Source organism: Panthera pardus, unplaced genomic scaffold (genome assembly GCF_024362965.1).
Source record: "Panthera pardus isolate Hobbes unplaced genomic scaffold, ASM2436296v1 HiC_scaffold_21, whole genome shotgun sequence".
Taxonomy (NCBI): domain Eukaryota; kingdom Metazoa; phylum Chordata; class Mammalia; order Carnivora; family Felidae; genus Panthera; species Panthera pardus.
The window spans coordinates 24,520,037-24,547,719 of record NW_026526777.1 but is presented as its reverse complement, the minus strand read 5'-3'; the positions used below and the strand labels follow the sequence as shown (position 1 = coordinate 24,547,719).

Sequence of the window (27,683 nt, the reverse complement as noted above, 5' to 3'; positions counted from 1 at the left end):
AAACAAAGAGTGAGGGAGGCAAACCATTAGAGACTCTTAAATACAGAGATCAAATGGAGGGTTGATGGGAGGGGGCTGGGGAAAGGGGAAAATGGGTGATGGGCATTGAGGAGGGCAACTGTTGGCATGAGCACTGGGTATTGTATGTAAGCAATCAACGATGGGAATCTACCCCCAAAACCAAGAGCACACGGTACACACTGTATGTTAGCCAATTTGACAACAAATTACATTAAGAAAAAAAAAGATATTGTTTGTGATGAAGACACACTGGAGGTGACCACAAGGTCCACTCGGAGAGGACCTCTTCCATCACCACACAGCAGGGAAGAAGGCTCAGCGTCCCTGAGCTTGCTGACCTGGAAAATGTCCCCACGATCTTAAGTGAAAAAACAATACAGATAAAGCATAATTCCATTTGGTTGTATTTTTAACCATACACAACAAAACTGTACGTTTTCATAAGTACACATATACGTGTATTCAAGAAGGCTGACGAGGATGTATGCATCAAATGCTACGGTTACTTCTAGGAGAAAAGGTTTGTGAGGTGAGGGGGCTTTGGATTTCTCAGAACTGTTCCTATGAATACTTCCTAATTTATGTTTAAAGGCTGAACAACTCTGTAAAAATACACTACAAATCACCGAATTGTACCTTTGGAGTTAGTGGATTTTGTAGTATGTAAAATATATCTCAAGAAAACTATCAAAATAACTTAGGAGCATCTGGGTGGCTCAGTCACTTAAGCGTCTGACTCTTGGTTACAGCTCAGGTCATGATCCCAGGGCACATGGATTGAGTTCCATGTCGGGGAATTCTCTCTCTCGCTCTCTCTCTCTGCCTCTGCCCACTGACACCCTCTCCTTTTCAAAAATAAATAATGAAAAACAGAATTAAAAGAGAGGATGATGATGTAGATGATGAAGAAAAAGGTGTTAAGGCAATGAAAGACCAAGAAAGACCAAGAAAATGTCACAGACCAGAGACTAAGACAACATTTACATGCAAAGTGGTACGGAAAGACATTTCATGGCAAAACTGGGGGAATATGAAGAAAGTCTACAATTGTATTCATAGGACTGTGCCAATGTTAATTCCTTACTTTTGATACCTGTACTCTGGTTATTAAAAACGTTATCGTTACAGGAAGCTGGATAAGAACGCTACACTATCTTTGCAACTCTTCCGTAAATGTAAAACTACTAGAAAAAAAAAATCAGCAGCAGCAAATACACTTGGCCCAGATATAAAGACACCTCCACAGGCTCACTGCCAAGGCCACAGTGGCCCACCCCAGAAAAACCTGTTTGTTTTTTTCTCGTGTAATCCTTTATTCATATGCATTGGAAGCTGTCATTTCTCAAATCTTTCCTCAGTTTTACCCAAGCTTTTCCCCCAAAGGCACAGCGGACTGACACAGTACCTGTTCCCCAGCAAGGCAATGGCACAGAGGTCACCCTTCTGTACCTGAGGCAGACCAGCAGGGGGCACCACGAGTCCTGGCAGCATCAAATCTGCAGCAAACAAAACAAAAGCATCACAACCTGTATTCTGCCTCTAAACAATTCCAAGTTCTACTTCATCATTTATTCATTCACTCAACCTACAAACCTTTATCAGGTATCAGCTAGGTTATTCATAATGAAAATTAAAAGACGGCAACCCGAGTATCACACCATTTCCCTAGGGGGGCTAGTGGTCCAACTGAAGCACCAAGGCCAGTTCCATGACCTATCTTATTCTGGTTTCCTAAATTTAGCTTACTGACTTAAAGGACAGCATATGGCAGTTCACGAACTGTTTTCTCATTGAAGTACAAAGTACAAAGCTGATTGAAGCCTTTCAACAGCGTCGTAGAGGCCTAGGGACCTCACGGAAGCAGTCAAGAGAGAGATGAAACGCAAACGGGGGAAAAATTCCATTTTTCAACCATATGAACCCAGGAAGTGGGTACATTTATTGGAGTAGTCGGTCCTTCCTAAGCGGGTTTCAGTCGATAGCCAGAATATAGGGAAATCTTCTTACCTGCTCCCCCCACCAGTTTTTCAAGCACCGGAGGCCACGTCGTGAAAGCTGGGAGAAGGTCAGGATAGGACCACAAGGCATACACTGCCCAAAAAGAGACACAGATTTATTGCCAAAAAGTCAATCCCCTGGGGCACTGGCAAAGCCAAACGCGAAGGCCACTTTAATTCAGGGACAGTAAAGGAACTCAACTCAAAGCTAGAGAAGAGGCTGTGAGGCCCAAAGAGGGTTCATTCTGGTTTGTTTAGTTTTTAATTTAAACTTATTTATTTAAATTCATGTTAACATACACCGTAGCGCTGGTTTCAAGGGGTTTCATTCTAAGGCAGATTCTTAAAAACCTGGATGTCACCTGAGACTGGGAGGCCCCATCATTCCACCTGATTGTAGCTGCAGAAATGCGCACAGCAGGTAAAAGCGGGGACAAACACCAAGGAGGATTCCATTTGTGACCTCAGAAACAAGTAGACTAAGAACAGGGCACCAGCCTGTAAACAATTTGGAAATTTCCGCATGTTTATTATTTGTATTCCCTCTGTTTTCATAGTGATTAGTGGTAAAAACCCTTAGATCAAAAAGCGCCCGTGTCCGTACAGCAGCAAAGTGGGGTGGGGGCAGCAGCGGCCCAAGGAGACCGCCCTACGCTGCTGTAGCCCAGCTTAGGGCAAGAAAAGCCCCAAGTGACAAAACAGGTGTCAGCAGCTAGAGACAAAAGGACCCTAGATGTCTGAGATCTGTCACAAGGAGAGAAACCAAAGGATCCTGAGAGCCAGACAGAGCCGAAGGAAGAATCCCTGGGGGGTATCTCGATGGGAGTACATCACTAAGACAGCTGGGTACGTGGTTTCATGAACCCAGCTTCTTTCCCATCACAGGATCTTTTCAGTCTCTAAAGAAAATCCTGCTAGTCATCCTTTTAGACGTATTTCTCACATGTTCTGAAATGCCACCCTTTTCGAGACCCCTGCTCCATCCCTAGTTAACCCACTAGGAACTACTATTCCTTCATCTCAGAATATCTCTTGGCAACCACGCTCTTTCTGTATTGGCCCTTTCATTCTCCCTCCTACGGCAGTAAGTTTCGACCTTGAAAGACCCAATTCTAGGGACACTGGGCCCGAAACGATTCTTAGGGATGGTACTGAGAGATTTGGCACTTACTGTTTTGAGTAAGACAGGTGAATGAAAGAAATAAGGAGAAACGGATGCCAGGCAAGGATTACAGTGATGGCCATCCTGTTGCCATACCTGTCGGATACAGATTTTTCTCCACTTCGAACAGGATGGGGTTACCACCGCTCACGTACACGGTCACTGCATCCCCTCTGTGAGCATACAGTTTCACAATGTTGAGCTCCTCCTTTCCAGGTACCAACACAGAGACCTGATCTGTTCCTAGAGTGGGGAAAGCAGCCATCACATCAGCCCGAAGCTTTCTCCTGCAGAAAGCAAACCAATGAGTGGTATGAATCGTGCCTGGATGCATTTTGAGAAATGCAAAGGATTCGGAAGGACTTACTATCAAATCAAAGGGCCAAGGAAAAACTGCTTTATGATGCCCTACTCTCCTACACTCTTCCAAAACATCCTATTCTCTTTCACATCCAATGTCTCCTCTATTGTCACATATTCTTGGGGCCAAGACTTTCCATTTTACGAAGAAAGAGGGAAACTGAGATCCAGGCAGTAACCAAGTTAGCCTGACTTGGGAAATTCAGCCCTGCCTTCCTGCCTCTATGCCTAGCCCTCGCACCCACTCCCTTCTCTATATGCTTGGCAAACCTGTCCCGATGCTTAAAAAGCTATACCAGGGCACCAAGAGTGACAACTATAGAACACGGGGTCCAAAATTCGCAACGTGCTATCTGCGTTTGCGACACTGTCTGAACAGATACAGGTCTCCTCAAAACATGTCCTGTAATTCTCCCTCACCTCTCCCTCCATCTGTCTGTCTATCTTGCCAGAAGTAATCACTAGACACTGTTCCTCCTATCGTTGTAGTTCCCGGTTCCCCATCTGATTTCTCCTCAGGGACTTAAGCTCTTAGGAGAGTGGCACCCTGTCTGTCTGTCTGTCTTCCTTCCTTCTTGCCTTTGTTTCTTTTTTGGCGCCCTCCGCAATACCTTCTATAGATCGCAGTCAGTAAGCGCCGATTGAAGTACGTTTTCCTTTAAACGAACGACAATATCCAAAAGATAGCCTGGGAGATAAATCAGGCCTCCTCTCCCTCTTCACCCTCAAAACATGTCTATTCCAGCCTGGTCCCCTGGGGTCCCTTCCCCCGCTGGACCCCTCGGCCTCCACCCCGGGTCGGCTGAGCTAGTCCAAAAGGGCTGTGGGCCAGCCGGGATGGAGAAATGGCTGGGTGTCCTAGTGGGCGGAACAGGGCCCTTCTCTCCCTCACCTGTCCGACCGCTTGATGGCCGTGTTGGACTTGACCCGAAAGGCCTTGGCAACCATGTCTGCTGGAGTGGCCTGGGGAAGAGAAGGAGAGCACAGACGCCAGGGGCCGTCAGGAACGCGACAACGCGGCACCGTCCCGACCCGCAGCCCTGGGGGCAGCCATGCTGGGGCCCGGCCGGGAAAGAGGCCCGGCTGGAAACCCGGGCCGCGCAGCTTCGCGGCTTTGGCCGCTGCCGAGACCGCGGCCGCCCCTACTGACAGGACCCGGAACTGAAGCAGGGAGGGCGGGGCCCGGGGAAGGCGGGGCGGATTCCCGCTCCGGCCCTGCGCCTGCGCGACTGGCTGGCTCCTGCACGCCTGCAGGGGTCCCGCGGTGGCTAAGGTGCCTCTGTCTATTGCCGCTCAGTAGGCGTTAGGGCGTCTTGACTTCCCTTCAGTTTAATTCAGCCCCACAGAAGTACTTGACCGTTGTGTTTTATTCGTTTCGTAGCCCTCTCGAATGGTTTTCTTAAGGGCTTTGTTTGTCTTTGCTTTAATTGCACGCTAGGAAGTCTCCGAATTTTCTCTTTTGTTTTAAATTTACATGGGGTGATAGCAATACGGGGAATCCGCCCTCGTCCAAGATTTGCGCCTCAAGTTATGAGTTAAAACACTACAAACAATCTTCCAATCTGTTTTAAAATATTTTTGACCACCTGTAGGTAACTTTTGCAAAGCGTTATTGCATTTTGCGTCAGGTGTTATTTGGGGAGGGGAGGGGTTTCCAAAACTAATTAAATTATTCACGTTGCTTATTAAAAAAAAAAAATCTGTGAGCCAGATTAGGGTCAGGTTATGGCTTGGCTTCTCCCTAGCAATGTGATCCTGAGCCAACGGCTTATTCTTTCTAAAACTCTTGCATTCTCTGAAAGATGTGGATGGAGTACCTACGTCATAGGGTTTCCATGAGAAACGATTGAGGTAATGAGTGTGATGTGCTACACAGTGTTTTGCAAATTTCCAGTCATATTTTCCAAAACTCTGACAGGTGTGAAATTTTGGGTTTCCCTGAAAGGGACTGCTGTGTGCCCTGGAGGCATGGATTTAAAGACCTGGGGTCTTGGCTCCTACTAGGTTAATTTTTGCGCATGGGAACGGTTAAGGGCAGAGTGTCCATCCACCAGGAAATAAATACTAATTGCTCGTTCGCTGACACAGTTACACAAAGGAGGATTTCACACTGCGCGTCCAAAGATTAGGTCTCCCAGTGTCTGCCCGCCACCAGGATTCTTACAAGGGCCCCTAACGTGGCCTGGGGCCAGGCGCAACTTGGGCTCCTCCTACCCTTCTGACCCAGGAGGCCTTTATTCTCAAGCACCCCAGCGACAAGGCCAAGGTCAGAGGAGCCCAGAGGAGGGCAGTGCCAGACAGCCTTTTCCCTTCTGGCTCCCAACGCAGCCACATGTGGGGACGCTTGATCCAGACTGTGCTGTTGACCAGTGTCTACCGCAGCACAGCTACTGAGGCAGCCTCTGTGCAGGGAGCTGAGGAAGGCTAGTCAAGAGAAGATTAGAATAATAAATACAAAAACAGCAAGGTACAGATAAATGTGTAAAATCACCTCCCTTCTATATATTGAAAAAAGGAGATTAATAAACACTGGGAGGATGACAGAAACTAATAAAAATATATTAAATGAGGAACAGATAAATGATGGAAAAAGCTTACTCTTCACAGAGCCTTGTCATGTGACTTTGACTTTTGAAACATGTAGCTGTTTTTCATATCTAAAAAGTTTAGCTTAATAGAGGAAGAAGCATGATTTAAAATTAAAATATGAATGCAAATAAATGTAAAACTGTATTAAGTTGGGAAGTGAACCAATCAGAGATAAGGATTATTTGAAGTCATTTTGGAAGAGAGTACTTACATTCAGAGTTGAACATCCCGGGACAAAATCAATGCCAAGACATTGTAACTTTCATTCAGTAGTTTACCTGGTAGTAGTAATGTTTGCTTTAAACTTTTTATATTATTTTTGCAAATATTGAAATATAAGAATATGTGAGTAAAGAGAAGAGACAGAAAATGTACTAGAAAGTTTTTAACCCTGTGTTATTAAACTTGAATTGTAAGATCCAATAGGAGAAAATGAATTTTAAATTTCACTTCTATTTCAGTCTTCTGTCAAGCAAGAAGACATTTAAAGATGTTTCCACGGTGTTGAACATTTCTATTTCAACATAATTCTCTTCACAGGATGGTACAATTCTTGGGATCTAAACACTATTTCCCAGTAAAAGGAATCAGACCCCTTTGGAAAGGTGTATGCTTACAGGCACTGGGTAGGGAAATACCCAGAGAGCCTGGAACATCATGTTGTCTTAAGAAATGCTCAAAGAATAATGGGGTATAACAAAGCAATCAGCAGCTAGTTTCAAGAGGCTCTCAACTAGCCAAATTTGGGATAATTTGAGCTTCAAAAATAATGCCTATAATTCATTATGATAAATTGAATAAATAAAAATTCAGGAATCCATGCTGATTTATTTATTTATTTATTTATTTATTTATTTATTTATATATTTATGTATGTATGTATTTATTTATTTATGTATTAATTATTTTGAGAGAGAGAGGAGAGCTCTGTGGTGAGAGCGGGGCAAATGGAAAGAGAGAAAGAATCTTAAGCAGGCTCCCCACTCAGCGCAGAGCCCAGAGCTCAAGTCCTGGGCTCCATCCCATGACCTGAGCCAAAATCATGATGGATGCTCAATCGACTGAGCCACCCAGGTGCCCCGGTGATACAACATTAAAAACAAAACAAAACAAAACAAAACAAAAAAATATATATATACGTAAAGGTATCAGAAGTTCACTATTATCAAGTTCTTACTCTAAACATTGAAAATTAAAGATTTACCAAACCTTTTTAGTTAAAAGCTATAGTGAGTTGGCAAAGTAACACTCATCTTTACACAAGAATGACAATAACTGCAGAAAAATATTAGAATTAATCTTAAAAGTCATTATTTTACAGCCAAAAATGAAAATAAATGGTTATAGGCCATATTGGTTACAGGCCAAGTGTCATACACTGATTCCACCAGCATTAGGTGAAATGTTCTGGAGAAATAGTATTTACACCAATATTAACACCTCAGATAACTTGACAATTTTAAGAATAGTCCTTTAAATGTGAGAAAATTGACTCTCATTTGTGATTCAGATTTAGATAAATTGGCTCCATTGGAGACAGCCAGCTTACTCATTCTAAGAATGCCACTTGATTTGATGCAAAATGAAGAAGATATCACCTTAAAATATTTTTACCTTAATTATATCTTTATTGTCATCTTTAAGTTTTTATGTTTTTGTAGAAGTTAAAAATGTTTATGTTCAATTGATGTTAACTAATTATGTTGTTTGGAATGTATGAACATTAAAATCATATTTCAGACTCTTATGGTTGAATGTTTCCAAAACTCTCTATACTAACAAAATCCTGAATGTGTCACTGGATTTGAAGATCATTACCAAAGAGGTTCTCATAGTTCTCAGCATGTACTGTCTTACTTTATCTTTATTTTAAAATAACACATTCTTGGGGTTTAAAGGTAATGTATATGAAAGATAGAAAAAGTGGAGACTGCAGGTTAAGTGTAAGTTCAACACCAATTCCTACCCCTAGTTTCTCTAAATTCAACTGTAGTTATTGTACACTTCTCATTTTACTTCCTGACAATCTTTGCTCTGTAAACATTTATGCAGTGTTCAAAGCATTCTGTGTGTTTATACTTGATGTATTTTTTGTCCCTTTCATGTTGCGTTTTAGGATAGTGATGCACCAGTTAGATCGAATTTCTCTTTATGATTTCTTTGAATTTTTATCTGTGCTAGAGAGTCATCTTTTAGGAGATCATGTATCCCATCGTTTTTTGGTATATCTATTGCTAGATAAGCAATATTAAGTAGTAACTGCTTACATCTTCTAACTAACACAAGTAGGACATAGATTTTGATGTGTTTTTGAAGTGAACTTATTTTGAAGTTGTAAAGAAGTATCTTCTCCCATTTCCTCTGAAATGGATAGTTTCAGGAAGGCTCAGAAATTTGGAGGAAGATGTGAGAAAGGTAGGAGAAAGATGGATAGAAGTCACCACTGAAATGGTTGAATCTAATTTCTTGTCATAGATATTTTAAGAATAGGACATAAAGAATTTTGGTTTGCCAAGTTTTAATGAGGTACTTTTAAGATGTGATTTATTTGTCTCTCAGATTTAATTACATCATCCATATAATATTTAACACAAATTCTGATTTATGAAAGTAAATGAGCTAAATAACACTTGACAAAATAAACTGAGTTGGATTGACAATGAAAAATTCCCAATATTGTACATATTTTAGTTTTAGGACTGCATCTTAACCATTGCTTTTTACACAAACAGGATAGGTCAGCTTCCCCTCCCAACAGGTTACTCGGAATGTTTGTTGTGATGTCTGTCTACGATATCCAGCTTTACATTCAAATTCAACAGTATCCCCTGTTGGGGAATACAGTTTTTTCACAGAAGACCATCGTAATTGTATGTTATGTCTTTCCATGGAGTCTTCTGATATTATACATACATCTGAAGGTTAAAAAAAAATGAACATAAGCATTAAGAAGTAAACAAATATTTTCCACAGAATTTCAGACTTTCAAGTAGAATCATCTACACTATCCCAGGGCTCTGTTTCCAAAACCTTTTCCAAACCAATACATTGAAAATCCATCACATAGATGTAAATCATTTTAAATGATTAATGATATAAAAATGAGGTACTGTGTTTAAGGTGTGATAATTAAATGTTATAATGAAAGATCCATCATGTCAATAACAATAGGAAGACCTTTCATTAAAGAATATTTTGTTGCTGTTGTTGTTTAAGACTTTTTTCTAACTTTATTTCTTCACAGATTAATATTTAGTAGTCAAGCATTTGACAGAATGGTTGTGGTTAATCCATGAATATTCTGTTAATAACAGGAAAACACCTTTCTCATTATTTCCCAGGATCCAGGTGAATATTAAAATATTTACCTAAGCACTTTGGTGGTTTTGACCACTGTCCATATCGGCATGTGATGACCTTGTTTCCCTCAAGCACATACAAGGACTGGCACTGGTACTCAACTGATGATCCTGGAGCATATTCTGATTTTGGGAATGTGGTCATGTCTCCATTGTCAAGAGGTGGAGGGGGCCCACAGTTTTCATTAGGATCTAAAAAGATATTATTTGATTTATTGAAAGTGCAAAGAAAAACAGGTTAACGTAAAGTAAATAGAAATGTAGCACAATATACAATATCAAGACTTCTGCTGACAGAAATGATTCATTGGAGAAATTCTAATCACTTAAACTGAGAAGAACACTTTTAAGCACTTCCTTTAATCCCACATGAAAGTACACATAAAGCATTAACAAATATGTCTGCTTTGCAGTATTCTGGTATTAAAAACCATTTTTCTTACTAAATAAATGCCAGACGCATAGCTTATATACACAAAGAAATTTTTCTCATTAGTTACAACATACTGCATGGTCTACTATGTATTGATTTTCATTGTTATTACAAAAGAAACATCAGTTTCTTTAATTATATCAAAGAATTACAAATCTATATAATGTGAAAGGCAATTGCTGGCCTCCCATTCTGGACATGATGACGTAGAAACATTTCTGCTTATCCCTTCTGCTAAGTAAAACTAAAAACCCTGAACATATTATAAAAACCAACATAGGAGATTATGAAAGATGCAGAGAAGATATCAATCTGATAAGAGACCTTGGGATTCAAGGAATTACACAGTTCATTTGGGTTTTCATTGGGCCTTCTACAGACCCTGGACTGAGCACTGAAGAAGAATGGAACCCAGAAATGATATCAAGTTCAAGAAAAAAAAAGTTCCAAAAATCATCCACTCTATTTAGCCAAAGGCCCAGGAGAGGAGTATTCTAGCAAAACAGGTATTTTTTACAATACTTGAAATGCTCCCAAATACCATCATAAAGAAACCGAGACCATTCCTCTCGCTGTGTGGCTCACAGATCAACAGTGATCAACAGAGGCCAAGTGAGCAGCCCAGACTTCTCTCCACACTCAGGGAATAAGACACCTCTCCACTTTCTGTGTTGTCAGTGGAGGTCAAGTGGGAAGCCTGGACTTGCACTGTGGTAGTCTTGGAGGCCTGATAAATAAGAGATGTCAATAAAATCCAGAGCCTTAAAACATCTATCCCAAATGTCTAGAACACAATTGAAAATCCCTCATTACACTAGCACAAAAACAGACACTCAGATCGATGGAACACAATAGGGAACCCAGAAATGGACCCACAAACGTATGGACAATTAATCTTTGACAAGGCAGGAAAAAATACCCAATGGAATAAAGACAGTCTCTTCAGCAAGTGGTGCTGGGAAAACTGGACAGCAACATGCAGAAGAATTAACCTGGACCACTTTGTTACACCATACACAAAAATAAACTCAAAATAGAGGAAAGACCTAAATGTAAGACAGGAAGCCATGAAAATCCTCAAGGAGAAAGCAGCAAAAATCTCCTTAACCTTGGCCACAGCAACTTCTTACTCAACGTGTCTCCGGAGGCAAGGGAAACAAAAGCAAAAATGAACTATTGAGACTTCATCAAAATAAAAAGCTGCTTCACAGCGAAGGAAACAATCAGCAAAACTAAAAGGCAACCAACAGAATGGGAGAAGATATTTGCAAACGACTTATCAGATAAAGGGTTAGTATCCAAAAATCTATAAAGAACTTATCAAACTCAACACCCAAGAAACAAATAATGCAGTGAAGAAATGGGCAAAAGACATGAATAGACACTTCTCCAAAGAAGACATCCAGATGGCCAACCGGCACATGAAAAAACGCTCAACATCACTCATCATCAGGGAAACACACCTGCCAGAATGGCTAACATTAACAACTCAGGCAACAAGAGATGTTGGCGAGGAGGCGGGGAAAGAGGATTTCTTTTGCACTGCTGGTGGGAATGCAAACTGGTACAGCCACTCTGGAAAACAGTATGGAGGTTCCTCAAAAAATTAAAAATAGAACTACACTACAATCCAGGAATTGCACTACTAGGTATTTATCCAAGGGATACAGGTATGCTGTTTTGCAGGGGCACATGCACCCCCATGTTTATAGCAGCACTATCAATTAAGAGCCAAAGAATGGAAAGAGCCCAATTGTCCATCGATGGGTGGATGGATAAAGAAGATGTGGTATATATATACAATGGAGTATTACTTGGCAATCAAAATGAATGAAATCTTGCCATTTGCAACTACGTGGATGGAACTGGAGGGTATTATGCTAAGTGAAATTAGTCAGAGAAAGACAAATATCATATGACTTCACTCCTATGAGGACTTTAAGAGACAAAACAGATTAACGTAAGGGAAGGGAAACAAAAATAATATAACAACAGGGAGGGGGACAAACAGAAGAGACTCATAAATATGGAGAACAAACTGAGGGTTGCTGGAGGGGTTGTGGGAGGGAGTTGGGTTAAATTGGGTTAAATGCATAAGGGGCATTAAGGAATCTGCTCCTGAAATCACTGTTGCACTGTATGCTGACTTGGATGTAAATTACAAAATAAATAAAGAAATAAAAAAAAAAAAGAAAATCACTCAATATAGGGGCATCTGGTAGCTCAGTGGGTTGAGCATCCAACACTTCTTGATTTTGGCTCAGGTCATAATACCACAGTTCAAGAGTTCGAGCCCTGTGTTGGGGTCTATGATGGCAGAGAGGATCCTGCTTGGGATTCTCGCTCTCACTCTGCCCCTCCTCTGCCTGTGTGCTGGTGTGAGGACTCTCTCGCTCGCTCTCTCAAAATAAAATTTTAAAGAGAGAGAAAATTACTTACCATACCAAAGACCAGTAAAATCTCAAAAGAGAAAAGATAATCAACAGATGGCAACACTTAAATGACACAGATAATGGAATTATTTAGTGATGGCTTTTAAAAATCCAATGGGAATTATGGCACAGAAAAAAATAATAATGGATTGTTAAAAATCCTCACTGGATGGGCTCTATCATGGATTACAGATGACAGAAGGATAAATCAATTTGAATATACAATACAGATTGCTCACTTTGAAAACAGACTTCATGAAAACAAAAGTGGACGGGTCTCAGGGACCAGTAAGAGTATATAGTAAAGCATGGACAACCAGAAAGAGAAAAAAAGGGGTTACAGATGAAAAAAAAAAAAAAAAAAAAAAAGAGACTTCCAAAAATAATGGCTGAAAATTTCCCAAGTGGGCACAAGGCAGAAACATTCATATTGAAATAGCCAAACAGGATAATCCTAACGAAATTCAATCCAAGATACATCATAATCAAACTGAGGAAAACTAAAGAAAAGGAAAAATCTCAAAAGCAGCTACACAGAAATTAGGCAAACCTCTAAGGGAAAAAGGGTTCAAGTGTCCGTGGGGTTCTCATCTGTGTCCAGAGAGAAGTGACAACATTTTTCAAGTGCTAGAAGAAAAGAAACTGTCATCCCGAATGCTATATCCAGTGATGCCATCCTTAGGATATAAGGGAGAAATTAAGACGTTCTGAGACAAAGGAAAACGGGGAAAATATCTCCAGCAGATCTATCTTTAAAGAATTGCTAAAGGAATTCTTCAAACAGCACCGAAAAGATAACAGAAGGAGGACTGAGACTTCATGCAGGAAGAAAGAACAAGGGAAATGAGAAAAATAAGGGTAAATATAATAGACTCTTTTTCATAAGGAGTTTGTTGTATTTGATGTTTGGGCAACATTGTATCATTTCCTATAGTGCTCAATATAAGTAGAAGCAACACTAAAGACATTTATGCTTACTAAGGAAAAAAAAAGCATTTATGTTTAAAATGTGGGGAGGGTAAGGGGTGCTTGGGGCTCAGTGAGTTAAGTGCCTGACCCTTGATATCAGCTGAGGTGTTGTGAGTTCAAGCCACACGTTGGGTTCCACACTGGATGTGAACACTACTTAAAATAAAATAAAATAAAATAAAATAAAATAAAATAAAGTAAAATAAAATAAAATAAAATAAAACAAAACGTGGGGAGGGTAAATGGACCTAAATGGAAGTATGGTTTCCACATTCACGTGAGGTCGTAAAATGTCAAGACCAGGAGGGAATGATAAGCTATTATGTAGATCTTAATACCTAGGGCAACCACTCATAAAATGATACAAAGAGATATGCCCCCAAACAATGCAGATATACCAAAATGGAAGTTATCTTAAAATGTTCCAAAAGTCCATACAGATAATAAGAAAAGGAAATGGGAGTGAAATACAGGGAACACAAAATAAATAAAATGCCTGGCACAGCCCCTAATCTATCAAATATTACTTTAAGTGTAAGTGGGTTAAATACTTCAGTGAAAAGACTAAAATGGCAGAGTGCACACATAAACAAGATCCAACCATAGGGCGTCTAAAAGAAACTCACTTTAAACATGAAAAACGTAGGTGGTTTCAAAGCAAAAGACTGGGAAATATGAATGCCAGGAAAAGGTGATTTGAAAAACTGGTGGCTATACAGTATCTGCTTTGTTGGCTCCTCTTCTCTCCTAAACTCTGAATACGCGAGTGTCCTGTGACCAAGTTCTTAGACCTTTTCTTCTGTATACACTAATTCCCAGGTTGAACTCAGCTAGTAACCTTCTTTAAATATAATCCACAAGCTGAAGTAGCCCAAAATTGTATCCCGGTCTATGATCACAATCCAGCTGCTGATTCTGTCTCCAAGTGAAATTTTTATAGGGCTGTCAAATGTCCACAACGTATCTTTAATACACTTATTCCTCAGGAAACAACCAAGTGTCTTAATGCTTAAGATAGAGAATTTTCCATGATTCCAGGTGTGCTAATCTGGTCAAATCCTTCATAAAATAAATATGTCATATCACTTACGCAGTCCACAAAAAGAAAAAATTGGAGTTTAAGCACCATCATTTCATTTAAGATTAAAAGATGATTCTATAATAACTACTACATTATATATTTATGTTAACATATTTAGTCCCTAAAACATTCTCTAAAGTTTGGGGAGGAAATAAGATACTCTAACTAGGCACTGAGGTGGTTGTGTCCAGCTCCCATTTGAACATATCACTTTTCTGCCCCATCCAGGTCAAAAGGTTTGATGCATTCATGACGTGCCCTCTGACCAGATAAGATACTTAGGCATCTCTTCTAGTATAATAGCATGTTTCACTCTGGGTGGATTCCCACAGGAAATACCTGGATAGAAAGAAAAAAAAGTCGCATCTCTCACACAATGATCAGTTTGAGTAGCAAATCAACGAATGGGATTCCAAATAGATCTCTAAGAGGATTTTAAATCAACAGTTAATCTGTCATGAAAGGCTGCTAATTTTAAGAAATTTACATATAAGATTGAAGAAAAGGAGATAAAGCAATATCTTTTATTTTATAAGACTTAAACTTGTATGAAACTGAGAGTTTTTCTGGACATATCCCTTAGGGTCCAGTCAAATCACTCTTCCAAATTATATATTTTCAAAATGAATTTATAAACCACAAGAAAATCAAAATAAAAAGATTATTCGATATCAGAATTTGGCTTGCAATTATCCTGTTTATGAATGTAATTTTAGGCCCTTAGAAAAATAAACACAGCAGCCACTTCCTTAGAGAATAAATGAAGAATTAACACGCTTTGAAGAATACCAGAGCTGAAGGAAAAAGATGATTAACTGAGAGTCCAAACAGGAGATGAGTGGCAAAATAACAGAAAAATAAATGTATAATTGACAAAAACAGCCTTCAATGATTCTTTTTTGCAAACGCTTAAGGACATTTCAATGCATAATGTATAATTCACCAGTGAGATTCAGGTGGACGTAAACGTAACAGGCTATAGGTACGGCTCCTAGACTGGAGTATACACTGAATCCCTTGGGAATTGTTAAGACACTTTCAGGGTTGCAGCCCCAGAGTTTTTGCCACCACAGGTCTGAGCAAGCCTGTGAATTCACATTTGCGTTTCTAACCATTTCCCAGAAGATGCTGATTCTGTTCTTCCAGAGACCACAGTTTGAGAACCACTGGGCTTTCAGATTGACCACTGAGTACACAATTCTATCCCTTTATGTTAAAACATAAACTTCTTCGACCTGGCCTCCAAGAATAATCCATGTCCATTTCATAAGTGCTGTTAGAAGGAATTGCATATTATATTAGTGAAGACATTTTGACAAATAGGTTTCAAAATTTCATTGAAGTACCTCTGCATACTGGCTTTCCTATCCATTGGCTGTTAATACACTGGATAGTATTTGGTCCATCCAAAAGGTAATTATTTGGACATTTATAAGTCACTTTTTCTCCTGACCTATAGAACGTCTTCTTCGGGCCTATGGGTGTGGCATTACCGAAGTCGGGTAAGCTAAAACAATCCGTGTCTGAAAGAAAAAGAATATGTACTTGTTCAGTAAATATTTTAAAATACATAATGGCTAATAACTATAATGTAGAATAATAGGTACACATCGAACCAATGAATACCTTGCAAAATTTTTCTTATACCTTGAAAAAATATGTTAGAAGTCTTGCTTATTATATTGAACAGTCCTATGTTTATCAAAGTATAACATGGGGATGATGACATCGTAAGCCTGAAGAGATATGGATACATGTAATGCTTGAGATCACACTTCTTGCATTCAAATTCTTTCTTGCCCATACAAGCCATCTGCCTTATGTATTTGTATTTTCACCTCTGTCAAAATCGGTTACCTTTATTCATGTCAAACATCTCAGAAAACTATATACATACAAGGAGATAACTGACAGACTAACAGTAAATTGAATAATGATGGGATTGATGAGCAGGGACCAGCTGTGACACAGGAACAGAGATGAGAAGTCTGAGGATGCGTATCACAGGAGGTCTAATGTGCACACACGGTGACATGAAAGTGAAAGAATTTGGCTCATGCTGTCACACTTTTATTATTACTACGGCTATTAATTCTCTACTAGAATCCACAGCTTCCCAGAGATACCCTGTTGAATTCTGGAATTACTGCCTAGTTTCATATTTGTACCATTTATGCTCTGAATTAAGAATATTTATCAATCGCAGAGTAAAATTAAATACACTATACTTTTGCACTCTGGTGGATGGGACCATTTTCCTCCTATACATCTTATGAATGCAGGTCCATTAATCTCAAAACCTTCGGTGCATTTGTACGTTACTTCTTCTCCATATTGGTAACTGTCTGATACGTGAGATAGAATACCATGTGGAATCAAGGGTGGTGGCGCACAAGAAAGTCCTAAAAAAAGAAGGAGACAAAGAAAGAATGACTCCATGTTTTACTAAATCTGAAATTTAATTTTATGTACGGGTTTCCATATTTGGCAGTTTTATTTGAAAAATATGATAACACAGGATCTGTAATCATATCACAGAGACGGTGTGCAAATGCTTCCTAAAATCATTATTCTGATGTGTATCCAGCTGGCAACCTGAGTAGGAGCTTGAAACTAAACATGTCAATATATTATCGGCCGTAGCGACTTCTTTCTAGATATGTTTCCTGAGGCAAGGGAAACAAAAGCAAAAATAAACTATTGGGACTACATCAAAATAAAACACTTCTGTAGAGTGAAGGAAACAATCAACAAAACTAAAAGGCAAGCTACGGAAAGGGAGAAGATATTTGCAAATGACATAGCTGATAAAGGGTTAGGAACCAAAACATATAAAGACCTTATAAAACTCAACATCCGAAGAAAGTAACCCAATTAAAATGGGCAGAAGGCATGAACAGACATATATCCAAAGAAGACATACAGACAGCCAACGGACACATAAAGAGATGCTCAACATCACATTGATTATCCTGGAAGTGCAATTCAAAACTGCAAAGAGATATCACCTCACACTTGTCAGATAGGCAAAAATCAACACACAAGAAACAACAGGTGTTGGCGACGATGTGGAGAAAGGAAAACCATCTTTCACTGTTGCTGTGGGAATGCCAACTGGTGCAGCCACTCTGGAAAAACAGTATGGTGATTCCTCGAAAAGTTAAACCATAGAACTAGATCCAGCAACTGCACTACTAGATATTTACCCAAAGAATACAAAAATACTACTTCAAATGGATACATGTACCTTGATGTTTATAGCAGCATTATTTACAATAGCTGAGATATGGAAGCAGCTCAAGTGTCAATTGATAGATGAATGGAGAAAGAAGAGGTGGTATATATATACAACGGAATATTATTCAGCAAGAATGAAATCTTGTGATTGGTAATGACACAGATGGAGCTAGAGAGTATAATGCTAAGTGAAATAAGTCAGAGAAAGACAAATAACATGATTATACACACACACATGTGGAAGTTCAGAAACAAAACAAATGAGCAAAAGGGGGAAAGAGAGAGAGGCAAACCAAGAAACAGACTCTTAATTATAGAGAACAATGTGGTTACCAGAAGGGAGGTGGGTGGGAGGATGGGTTTAATAGGTGATGGAGATAAAGGAGAACACTTGTTTTGACCATCAGGTGTTGTATTGAAGTGCTGAATCACCATATTCTACACGTGAAACTAAGATTACACTGCATGTTAACTAATTGGAATTTAAACTAAAACTTAAAAAATAAAAATAATAAAAATTTCAATATATTTATGAAAGAGACCATCAGTGTTTCTCAAACCAATAGTGAATAATAAAAAGAAGAGCATTGAGAAGTAATCATCTTAAGTACTATATATTGTAAGAACTTAGAAATGACATTACAGGAAAGAGAAAACAAATTAAAAAAAAAAAAACTCATGGCAAAGCAAACAGAACAAGTTCTATACATGGGAAAGGAATATGAATAGGTAGGTTTAACTTAATTGTGCTACACATCTAGTTTTCATTAAACAATTGCCAGAATTCAAAGTGAGTCTGTAACGAGTCAATGAAATTAACACAAAGAGGATAGACTTGATGATGCAAAGATTGTTGGTAAAGTACATAAATATATAAATGATTTTAGATATTTAGCTGTAAGTGATTCTATATATTTAGAAACCTAAAGGATTCTTTCTCATGAATTTGATGACAATTGATAATGCTTAATGGATTATATCGAAAATAGAACTGTGGTTTGCATACTGTCCTCACCTACACACCGAGGTGGAGAACTCCATTTTCCTATGTGGCACGTTATCTCATCTTTTCCAGATATCCTGAAACCATCCTCGCAAATGTAATTTAATTTGGTGCCATGTACATAAACCTCAGGTTTCAATGTTTCGTCCATCTCTTCTGAAAACTGAGACGATTTAATGGTTCCATGTTCTATCTGAGGTGGTTGAGGACATGGGCTTTTTTCTGTATAAAGAACAGAGATCAATATTTAAATTGAAAAATGTAATCAAATACTAGTTGAGGTTGTAAAATAAGGATAATCTGAAAAATTAAATTACTGAAAAACTAAAAAACATCTGGAATTTGCAAGCTCATGTCTCCATCAAATCTACAGTAGTATCTGCTTGTTCACTCTGTCCCCACATTCTTGTCCTGTTCATCATGAGTGAAATAGGCACAAACAAATTTTCTATGGTATTTACACAGTAACCCAAAGTTTTTGTCTGTTTCTTTCATAGTAGAAGTGAAAGAATGCCGATTGATTTGTATACTTAGATTGCAATTTACTGTTTCAAGATAAAGTGAAATAGATAGACAGAAAGGTCCCTATCTTGTTCATTTACACAAAGCACAGGGGAGTATTAACCTCATTTGAAAGAATGTTACAAAGCAAGTTATGCATTACTGACCAACGCAGTGTGGTACTGACTGCCATCTTCCATCCTTGCACACGATTTCCTCTGCATCCTGAATTATAGAATTGTCTTGACAGACAACAGATACTTTTTCTCCATCCTGATAATTTACCGTCGTTGCCATATTGTGAGCATTGGGAATCTGAGGTGGAGGTGGGCATGACTGCATTTGTACTTCTACAAATATGAAAATCAGATTTCGTGATGAAAATCACAAGTTAAAAATACTAAAGAGAAAGCCCAATAATAATGTATCATAAACAATCAAATAATAAGGTTATGCTTAAATATGTGATACTCTTCAGCTTGTAGAACGCTTTAATACATCACACGTGGTCTTAATGGTAGTATCTTCCTTTTATTCCTTCTGTGATAAATCGTGCATAATTTTTGTGTAACTCCTTTTAATTATTTCTAACCATTATGATGTACTAACTGAATCATCCACTCAGTAACAGGCACGAAATAAATACTGATATTAGGATGTTTTTACAGCTATCTATAATCAAATGTATTGTGATTGCATTAAAACCCGTATAAGATGTGGAATGGAAAACAATTAGCCAAAGGAAGAATTACACGTAGTTAATCAATTATTTGATACAGGTTCCTGGCCAAGACATGAATTAGATATGGTCACTAGTGATTAACAGTGTGTCGTTTGAAGTTCAAAACTCTCTGGAGATACTGTTGACTAGGTTGCCGACACTGTTTAGAGATACACAGATGATGAAATGCACCCTGTTTAACGGATTAGACAGCCTGCCTTTAGGTCTATGACCAGCAAGGTGTACAAGATTCCTTTGCAAACTTGAGTTTGAGCTCCCATAAAGCAGAGATACCTCACATGTATCGTGGCAGTTCATAACCTGGAGACAAAGATGTCCTGTTCCACTGAGGGAAGACTCTGGACGGCTAACCCTGGAGGCTTTTGGACCTCTCTGTGATACCTACGTTTTGCTTTCTCCTGCCATGCATTTATTTCATTAAAGACCTTATGTGACTGTACTTTGGGAAGTCCCCTGAGTCCTTCCAGTTATCTGACACTTTGTATTCAACTCAGAGAAATTGTTGACGGAATAGAATTCATTCATGCTGACTAATATGGTCATATTTTCTATTTCTATCTTTAGATAGATGCAGGAGTATTTTATATTTAATCAAAAGTTTTTTTCTTATTTCTGTTTTCATTATCTTGGCATATTTTTTTCAATGTATTCTCAAGGATTTATTTTCTTCTATATATGCTGTTTAACCATTTTTGTCCTAATAATCTTAATTTGTACTTCCTCTTGATACATTTTGCCAGAGGTTGGTCTGGCAACTAAATCTCCCTAAAGGCAGAATCATTACTCTGCAAATCCTCTGTTTATGCTTTTTTTAAAAAGCTTCTTTGTATTTTTTGCATTGTATTTTATTTTTACATTTTAAAATTTTTTCTAATTATTATGTAGTCCTTTGAATAACAAATATACCACAAAAATGTTGTTAAAAGAGGATACATTTAAAAAAAAAAGAGGATACATTTATCTAAGAAAAAACTGAATATTTGTAAAGTAAGCAACAAAATTCTCGATAACTGATGAGTCAAAGAAGAAACCACAAGGAATACTAGGAAACATTTCACATAGAATTCAATGAAAATGAAATGTATATAAAAATTTTGAGACTTCTACAACAGTTTTAGAAGGGAAAAGGAAGTTAATCCTTAAAAGTAGGATGGTTTAAATCCAAGTTTTAGTTTTCTACCTTAAGAAATAGAAAAGTAAAATTAAAATCGAAGTAATTAGAAAAAACAACTTAAGCCCACAGAAGAGAGAAAATTGAGAAAGACAAATAGAAAAGAGAAAACAGAAAAAATGGTGAATGTTAATAAGGCTAAAAAATAGAAGAGAGAGTAATGGAGAAAATCGAGTGTTAAAACTGGTTATGTGGAAATGTTAATAAATTCAAGAAAAAAAAAATCCAGGAAGAATAATCAAGATACAAGTAATAAGCATCAATGTTAAGAAAGAAATAAGAGCTATCTGCCAGAAACTATACAACTAAAAGGAAAATAGCACATGAAGGGAATACTAGAAACAACTGTACACCAATCAATTCGACAAACGAGAGATTTGTTGAAAAATACAACTTCCTTTCATTGATGAAAGACAGTAAGGAAATGGGAATATTTCATTACTTATTAAAGAAATGGAATTCTTCATCAAGAAAACTTCCAAAAAAGCAAATTATATGTCACACGACTTTGCACGTAAATTCTATCAATCATTTAAGGTAAAAATAATGAAATAATAAGTGTAATTACCTATATATATATTTATTTATGTATTTATACATATATTTGCAATTTGTTTTATGAGGCCACACTAATACTGATAACAAAACTTGGGAGAGGCATTAAAAGAAAAAGCATCTATAGATTAATATCTCCCATGATCACAGATGCAGAACTTCTTAAACTATGTCAGTAAATCAAGTATATGAAAATATAATAGAGTTAACTCTAGGAATGAGAGATTTGGTCAACATTCAAGAAGTTACATATATAATTCACTACATTAACAGAGATAAGTGAGCCATATTATCCTATCAAGAGATACGTAAAAAGCATTTAAAATATCCAACATTGGTTGATCATAAAATTTCTCACTCAGCTAAATAAGACTAGAAGGAGTAGTTTCCTTAAACTGATAAAGGGCGTCTACAAAAATCCTAAAGTGACATTATGATTGTGGTAAAATGTTGAATACCCTCTCTCTGTGGTCAGGAATAGGACAAAGATGTGCATTCTTATCACTTCCTTTCAACAGTTTACTGGACATCTTAGCCAGTACGATAAGACAAAAAAAACCAAAATCAAAATAGACTGGCAAAAATAAAATCTTGTGGTAGCACTGATATAACTGCTTACAGAAAATTGCCACAAATCTACGAAGCAACACCTAAAATGAAAAATGCAGCTTAGTATAGTTTCAGACGATCCAATTAACATGCAGAAACCAAGCGTGAGGGCAAACACATAAAAAGATCCCAAACTCCTCTCCCACACACACTGAATCCATGGTACAATGGAGCAATCGCCTCTGAAAAAGACCTGAAAACCAGCTGAACGGCCCCTTCACAACAAACAGTAAAAGGGCCACATTCAGGTGGGTAGGAGAGTCAGGAAGACAGTATATGGAACAAACCCCAGCCCTGGCAGGGCTACACACATTCAGGAGGGATCTCACTGACCCAGAGCCTCTCCCTGAGGAGTAAGGGGTTTGTTTCCCACATTAACAACCCAAACCCTGGAATCTGCAGCAGGAAGATGAGCCCCCAAGATGTCTGGCTTTGAAAACCAACAGAGCTCATATCCCGGATATCTGAAGGGCTATCGAGAACTGAGATCCTTTTCTTAAAGAGCTTGCACCCAGACTCACTACCCCAGGCGACCAATGTGAAAGAACAGTTTGAGAAATACCTAGACATCTGAGAAGGGGATTCATTTGCTCGCCTTAAAGCATCTGCTTGAGGGGGGGCATCTGTTGGGACTCTTTCTGGGACGGAGGTGCCAGCAGGTGCCATGTCTGCACTTTCCCTCTACCTTGATGGCACCAGTGGGTGCACTCCAGCCCAGGGCTCTCCTGTGGCTTCATCAAAGCCGGCGAGCAGGCCCCAGCCCTGCATTCTGCTGCCTCGCTAAAGCTGGCCAGCATGCTCAGCCCACAGAGGGCACACTCCTTGATCCCCAGGCTCTAGTGGCCAGAGGGGCTTGCATTTCTGGGGCCTGCAACGCACTACAACAATCCGAGAGATAACTCTTGGTGGGCCACTACCTCCAGGGCACCACAAAGCAGCCTGAAACACAGCCCAGACTTTCTGGGGAAAAAGCCTAATTATCTGTCTTAGACTGGTAGCCTGAGGGGTGGACTTGAGATTTGCCGCACATCTGGGGGCCACCGAGGTGCTCTCAGGGAAGGTGGACCAGGGGATGCCATCTTTGTGCTCTCCTCAGCCTCAAAGAAAACCAAATCACTATTTCTTAAAGATACCTGACCGGGTGTTAATCTGAGGCCATCAAGTTTCTGGGTGGGTTGTTTTATAGGGGACTGAAGCACTGATGCACTTAATATCTAGAAATGATGTTGTGGTTAGTTTCTAAATTCCCTTCCGGCTTCAAAGTTATTTGTAATAATAAATAGCTAAACATGTTTAAAAGATGCCCAAATACTGCTTTGGCAAGTTCGGAAGAAATAGAATAAGATTTTGAAAGTACTATAAACAAGAGCTTACCTGTGCAGTTTAGATCAGGATCCCATCTTCCATTTATGCACGTTGAGTGTTTCTGTTTTAATTTTCCTCTACATTTGTAAGTTATGTTCTCATTATGATCAAATTCGGTCTTGTATAATGGATTCGCCTCACGTACAGTTAAGCTGTATTTACACTTCTGAAGATCATCTGTTGCTAGAAAATGAAAATATTGCCTTGAAAAGACTACTTATAAGAATCAAAGCAGTTAATGCAGAACAATAGTTTAGACTCAATAGTATATCGAAATTAGAATTTATGCCCATAAGTCCCACCAACCAAGTCATTCCTGATCATATTGCATGTGATGGGCTATTTATTATGTCTGAACATAAGTCCCGTGTCCAGGCTTTGAAATTTCAGAGAAAATGTCTGCCATAAATACAGCCTGCACTTTGGGGATTAGAAAAGCATTAAGAGGCTCACTTTTTTGGATGATTTACACACTGAACAGTCATCACCTGGTTAAATTTGGTCTCCTATTTATCTGTAGAAATAGAATATATGAAGCTGCTAGTTTAAATATCGTGTTTCAAAAAAATGAATATATTTTTTCACTTATGGTAATTTAATAAGCACATCTAAAATGTATTACGTAAAATGTGAACACTTAAGCAGATCTTTTGCATGATCACTAAAATGGGACAAATACTTGGACTAAGAAATTGGGTGCTTCAAGTCACGACCTGCTTACTGTATATACTCTTCCAATCTTTGAAAAACTATTTTGTACATCAGGTCAACCTATAATTCAATAATATTGCAAGAGTCAATTTTGTTTACTCTAATACAAGTATAACAACTTTTTATACAACTACATACTTCAAAAATTCAATGCAGCCCGGAGTACTTTGTCAAGCTGATAAAATATCAATTGATGTAGGTCTTTGGATTTTTTAATAAGTGCCCAAAGAAGTAATGATTTTGTAATACAATAAAAAATAAAACAAAGGGGAATAATTCAAAACACACTAGAGGCTGAAAATAAATTCTGGTTTTAGGGCTTGTCCTCAGTGTTGAGGAAGAGAAAACAAGGTTTTCTTCAGGTGATAGTAACTCACCCATAGTCAAAAGGAGTGGTAGTGGGTGTTGTCATGGTCCTATGATTGACTGGTTTCTGAAAGAAGTTCCTTGATTCTTACGAGAAAATAAACATTTTGAGAAGAGTGAAAAGCTAGACTAGCTAGAGGTACAAAATCAACATCGAGAGGAGAAAATTGGAGTAAGGTCTATGATAGTTAAAAGTGGATTATGGTAAACTTGAAGATAGGTCGAAGATTAACCTTGGAAAGGCAAACTCTGAGATCTAAAAAGACTAATAAATGAAATAGATGTTTTAGTATAAGAGTGAAAAGTTGAGAGTTTTCATGCCTGTTACAACCTTGGGTTTTCCCCCATATAAAATGAGGGGAAATCGTTTGTGGAGATAGAAGAGGACAAAGATGAAATTTGGTCTTGAAGGACTGGCAATACTTCTCATGGGAATGTGTCTAGCAAAAATGTAAGGATTAAAAAGCAACAAAACCTAATGGTTCATTCAACAAACTCCTATTTCATGTCTGCTGTGTGTTCACCAGTCCTTTGTATATTGGGAATACATCGTGAACAAAACAGGTGTCAATCTCTGCTCTCATGGAACATGAGCCTAAGCCCTACCTTCTCCTTGGAACAATTAATGCCTAGACATCTGGTGAATAAGTAAGATTGGACATCCAGGACTCTCTTCGAATGTAGGACCCAAGAAAACTGTAGGAAAGAACTCATTCCAAGGGAAAAAGGAAAAGGGCCCCCAATATTTTCCCAGCTAGTCATCAAAGACTTGGTCATCCAAAGGTCAGGATGATGCACGTACATCAACCAGAGTGAAGTCCAACAATCAGGTTTGTTTCCTGGCCCCACCCTGACTGCCTCCTTTGACTGCCTTATACTGCGACCCCAGAGGGTCTGCAGCTCACCCACCCTTTGGCACATTAAATGCTTGCTGCCGCATTTGAAACAGACTGGGAAATCCTTAGAAGCTTTGAGAGAGGCAAGATTCCTATAGGGATGTAGCAAGTGGGCACTTTCTTGACACTGTCTGTTTTCCAGGGCCTGAAAACAAGAGTGCCGCGTAAAACGAAAATGGGATTTATGCAAATATGCTTCTATTTTCCTGGCGATTAATACTCAGATTTAAATCATATGAATAACTGTAAGTAAAATTTAGCTCCACACTTAAAAAGCATGTTAATTTCAGGGATAGAAAGGGTGATCAGACTCTCTTGCTAGTTTATATTTTTCCTTTGTAGATGATAAGCAATCATTATAATTTAAGACCTGACATTTTCAAGCATATATCTAAATTTCAAAACTATGTTTGCAGATACAGTTTGTACAATAAAAATATTACATTTCATTGACCGTCTATTTGAGAAGTGTCTTCTCACCAATGCACTGAGGAAGTTGGGTCCATGATCCACTTATACATGTAATTGATTTCTGTCCAATCATTGTGAATCCTTCTCTGCAATTGAACTCCACTGAATCTCCATGGTGATAGGGAGGGTTAGAAGTCTGAACAGCGTAGCCATAATTAAGTTCTGGTATATCTCCACATGTAGTCTCCACCTCTGTGAAAATTTCAGAAAAATATGTTTACTTCTAAAATATAATTTATGTGTTTCTATAAATATAAAAGGTTGGTTTATTTTAAATATGAATATATTTTATACATTACCAATACAAATAGGCAAGTCTGTCCACCGTCCATCAACACACTGAATTTTATTAAAACCCTTCATCAGAAATCTAGGATTGCACACATATTCCACCAAATCGTTGTGTTCGTAGGTTTCTTTCTCTGTTTCTTTAACTTTCCCGTTAAGGAGTTGAGGAGGTGGATAACACTCTTTTGTTTGCTCTACAGGAGAAATAATGTGTAAATAATGATCAAATTACCTATTTCACAACTTAAAAAACAATAAAATGGAGAGTTTTTTCTTTAATTTATATTATTTATAATGAACTTTATTATAGCCTTCTTAAGTAATGAAAAAGAAATAGTGCTTAAACTAGAAACATATTTCCCAGTTCTTCTTTCAAAATTTTTACTTTAGAGAGACAGAGAGCACAAGTGGGGGAGATGGGCAGAGAGAGAGAGAGAGAGAGAGAGAGAGAGAATCTTCAGGAGACTCTATGCTCAGCATGGAGCCCAACATGGGGCTCGATTCCATGACCCAGGGATCATGACCTGAGATGAAGTGCAGAGTGAAATGCTCAACAATTGAGCCACCGTGGCACCCTAACCCAGTGCTATTACTTACACTGAAGTAGTATATTGGAAGTGTACTGAAACCCAGAAAACATGTTTAAAAATCTAGATATTCTAAAGATGTATGCAAACCAATGCCTCAATATGGTTGTGTAAATTATCTCAATATTCATATTCCACAGCAGTTATCAAAACTGTTTGAAAAAATGCCAGTGTTTGAGGGAAGCATTTTTTTATTAAATCTTTTAATGTTTATTCATTTTTGAGAGACAGCGCATAAGCAGGGGAGAGACAGAGAGAGAGGGAGACAGAATCCGACGCAGGCTCCAGCGTTCAAGCTGTTAGCACAGAGCTAGACACGGGGCTCGAACTCACAAACAGCGAGATCATGACCTGAGTGGAAGTCTGACGCTTAACCGACTGAGCCACTCAAGTGCCCCTAGGTAAGCATTTTATCAACATATTTTAACTTTGATTAAGCCATACATGTGGTTGAATTCCCTGAATTGAGTATAAATTGCTTGAATACTGTTTAGATGACCTAACGAAACCTGAAGTAAGGCCCATGCTATAGTTTCAATATTAATGATGGAAATGTAGGCAAGAAGAAAAGTAACAAACGTGTAAGGCATCATATATGTATCTATGGATAATGCCACTACATATATCAAGAAACAATCGAAGATTAATTTCTTAAAAAAGAAAATCTGAGATATCTATTACCCAACACATATCCCGGTTTAATGCATTAGATTACAAACACAGAGACTTGAAGCCAACAAAAATTAAGAGTGGAAACAAAAAAAGTTAATATCCAAAA

At 38.4% G+C, this 27,683-nt stretch overlaps 2 protein-coding genes across 3 annotated transcripts in view; both read right to left on the bottom strand.

The window, feature by feature from the left end:
* Positions 1 to 4,488, bottom strand: part of LOC109257729 (complement factor H-like) — a 37,045-nt gene extending 32,557 nt beyond the window's left edge. Inside the window, exons 1-4 of the mRNA XM_053909483.1 lie at positions 4,433 to 4,488; positions 3,277 to 3,467; positions 2,029 to 2,112; positions 1,427 to 1,513 (exon numbers count right to left, since the gene is read on the bottom strand). Coding sequence (XP_053765458.1) covers positions 1,427 to 1,513; positions 2,029 to 2,112; positions 3,277 to 3,467; positions 4,433 to 4,488 — 418 coding nt within the window. The remainder of the gene's footprint in view (positions 1 to 1,426; positions 1,514 to 2,028; positions 2,113 to 3,276; positions 3,468 to 4,432) is intronic.
* Positions 4,489 to 8,708: 4,220 nt separating this feature from the next.
* LOC109261391 (complement factor H-like) overlaps positions 8,709 to 27,683 on the bottom strand; it is a 97,751-nt gene continuing 78,776 nt past the window's right edge. For both annotated transcript variants that reach the window (XM_053908990.1, XM_053908991.1), the window contains 9 exons: positions 26,330 to 26,512; positions 26,040 to 26,222; positions 23,596 to 23,769; positions 19,312 to 19,494; positions 18,656 to 18,865; positions 16,632 to 16,805; positions 15,750 to 15,926; positions 9,498 to 9,680; positions 8,709 to 9,044 (listed from right to left, as the gene is read on the bottom strand). In XM_053908990.1, coding sequence (XP_053764965.1) covers positions 8,836 to 9,044; positions 9,498 to 9,680; positions 15,750 to 15,926; positions 16,632 to 16,805; positions 18,656 to 18,865; positions 19,312 to 19,494; positions 23,596 to 23,769; positions 26,040 to 26,222; positions 26,330 to 26,512 — 1,676 coding nt within the window. In that variant the 3' untranslated portion in view covers positions 8,709 to 8,835. The remainder of the gene's footprint in view (positions 9,045 to 9,497; positions 9,681 to 15,749; positions 15,927 to 16,631; positions 16,806 to 18,655; positions 18,866 to 19,311; positions 19,495 to 23,595; positions 23,770 to 26,039; positions 26,223 to 26,329; positions 26,513 to 27,683) is intronic.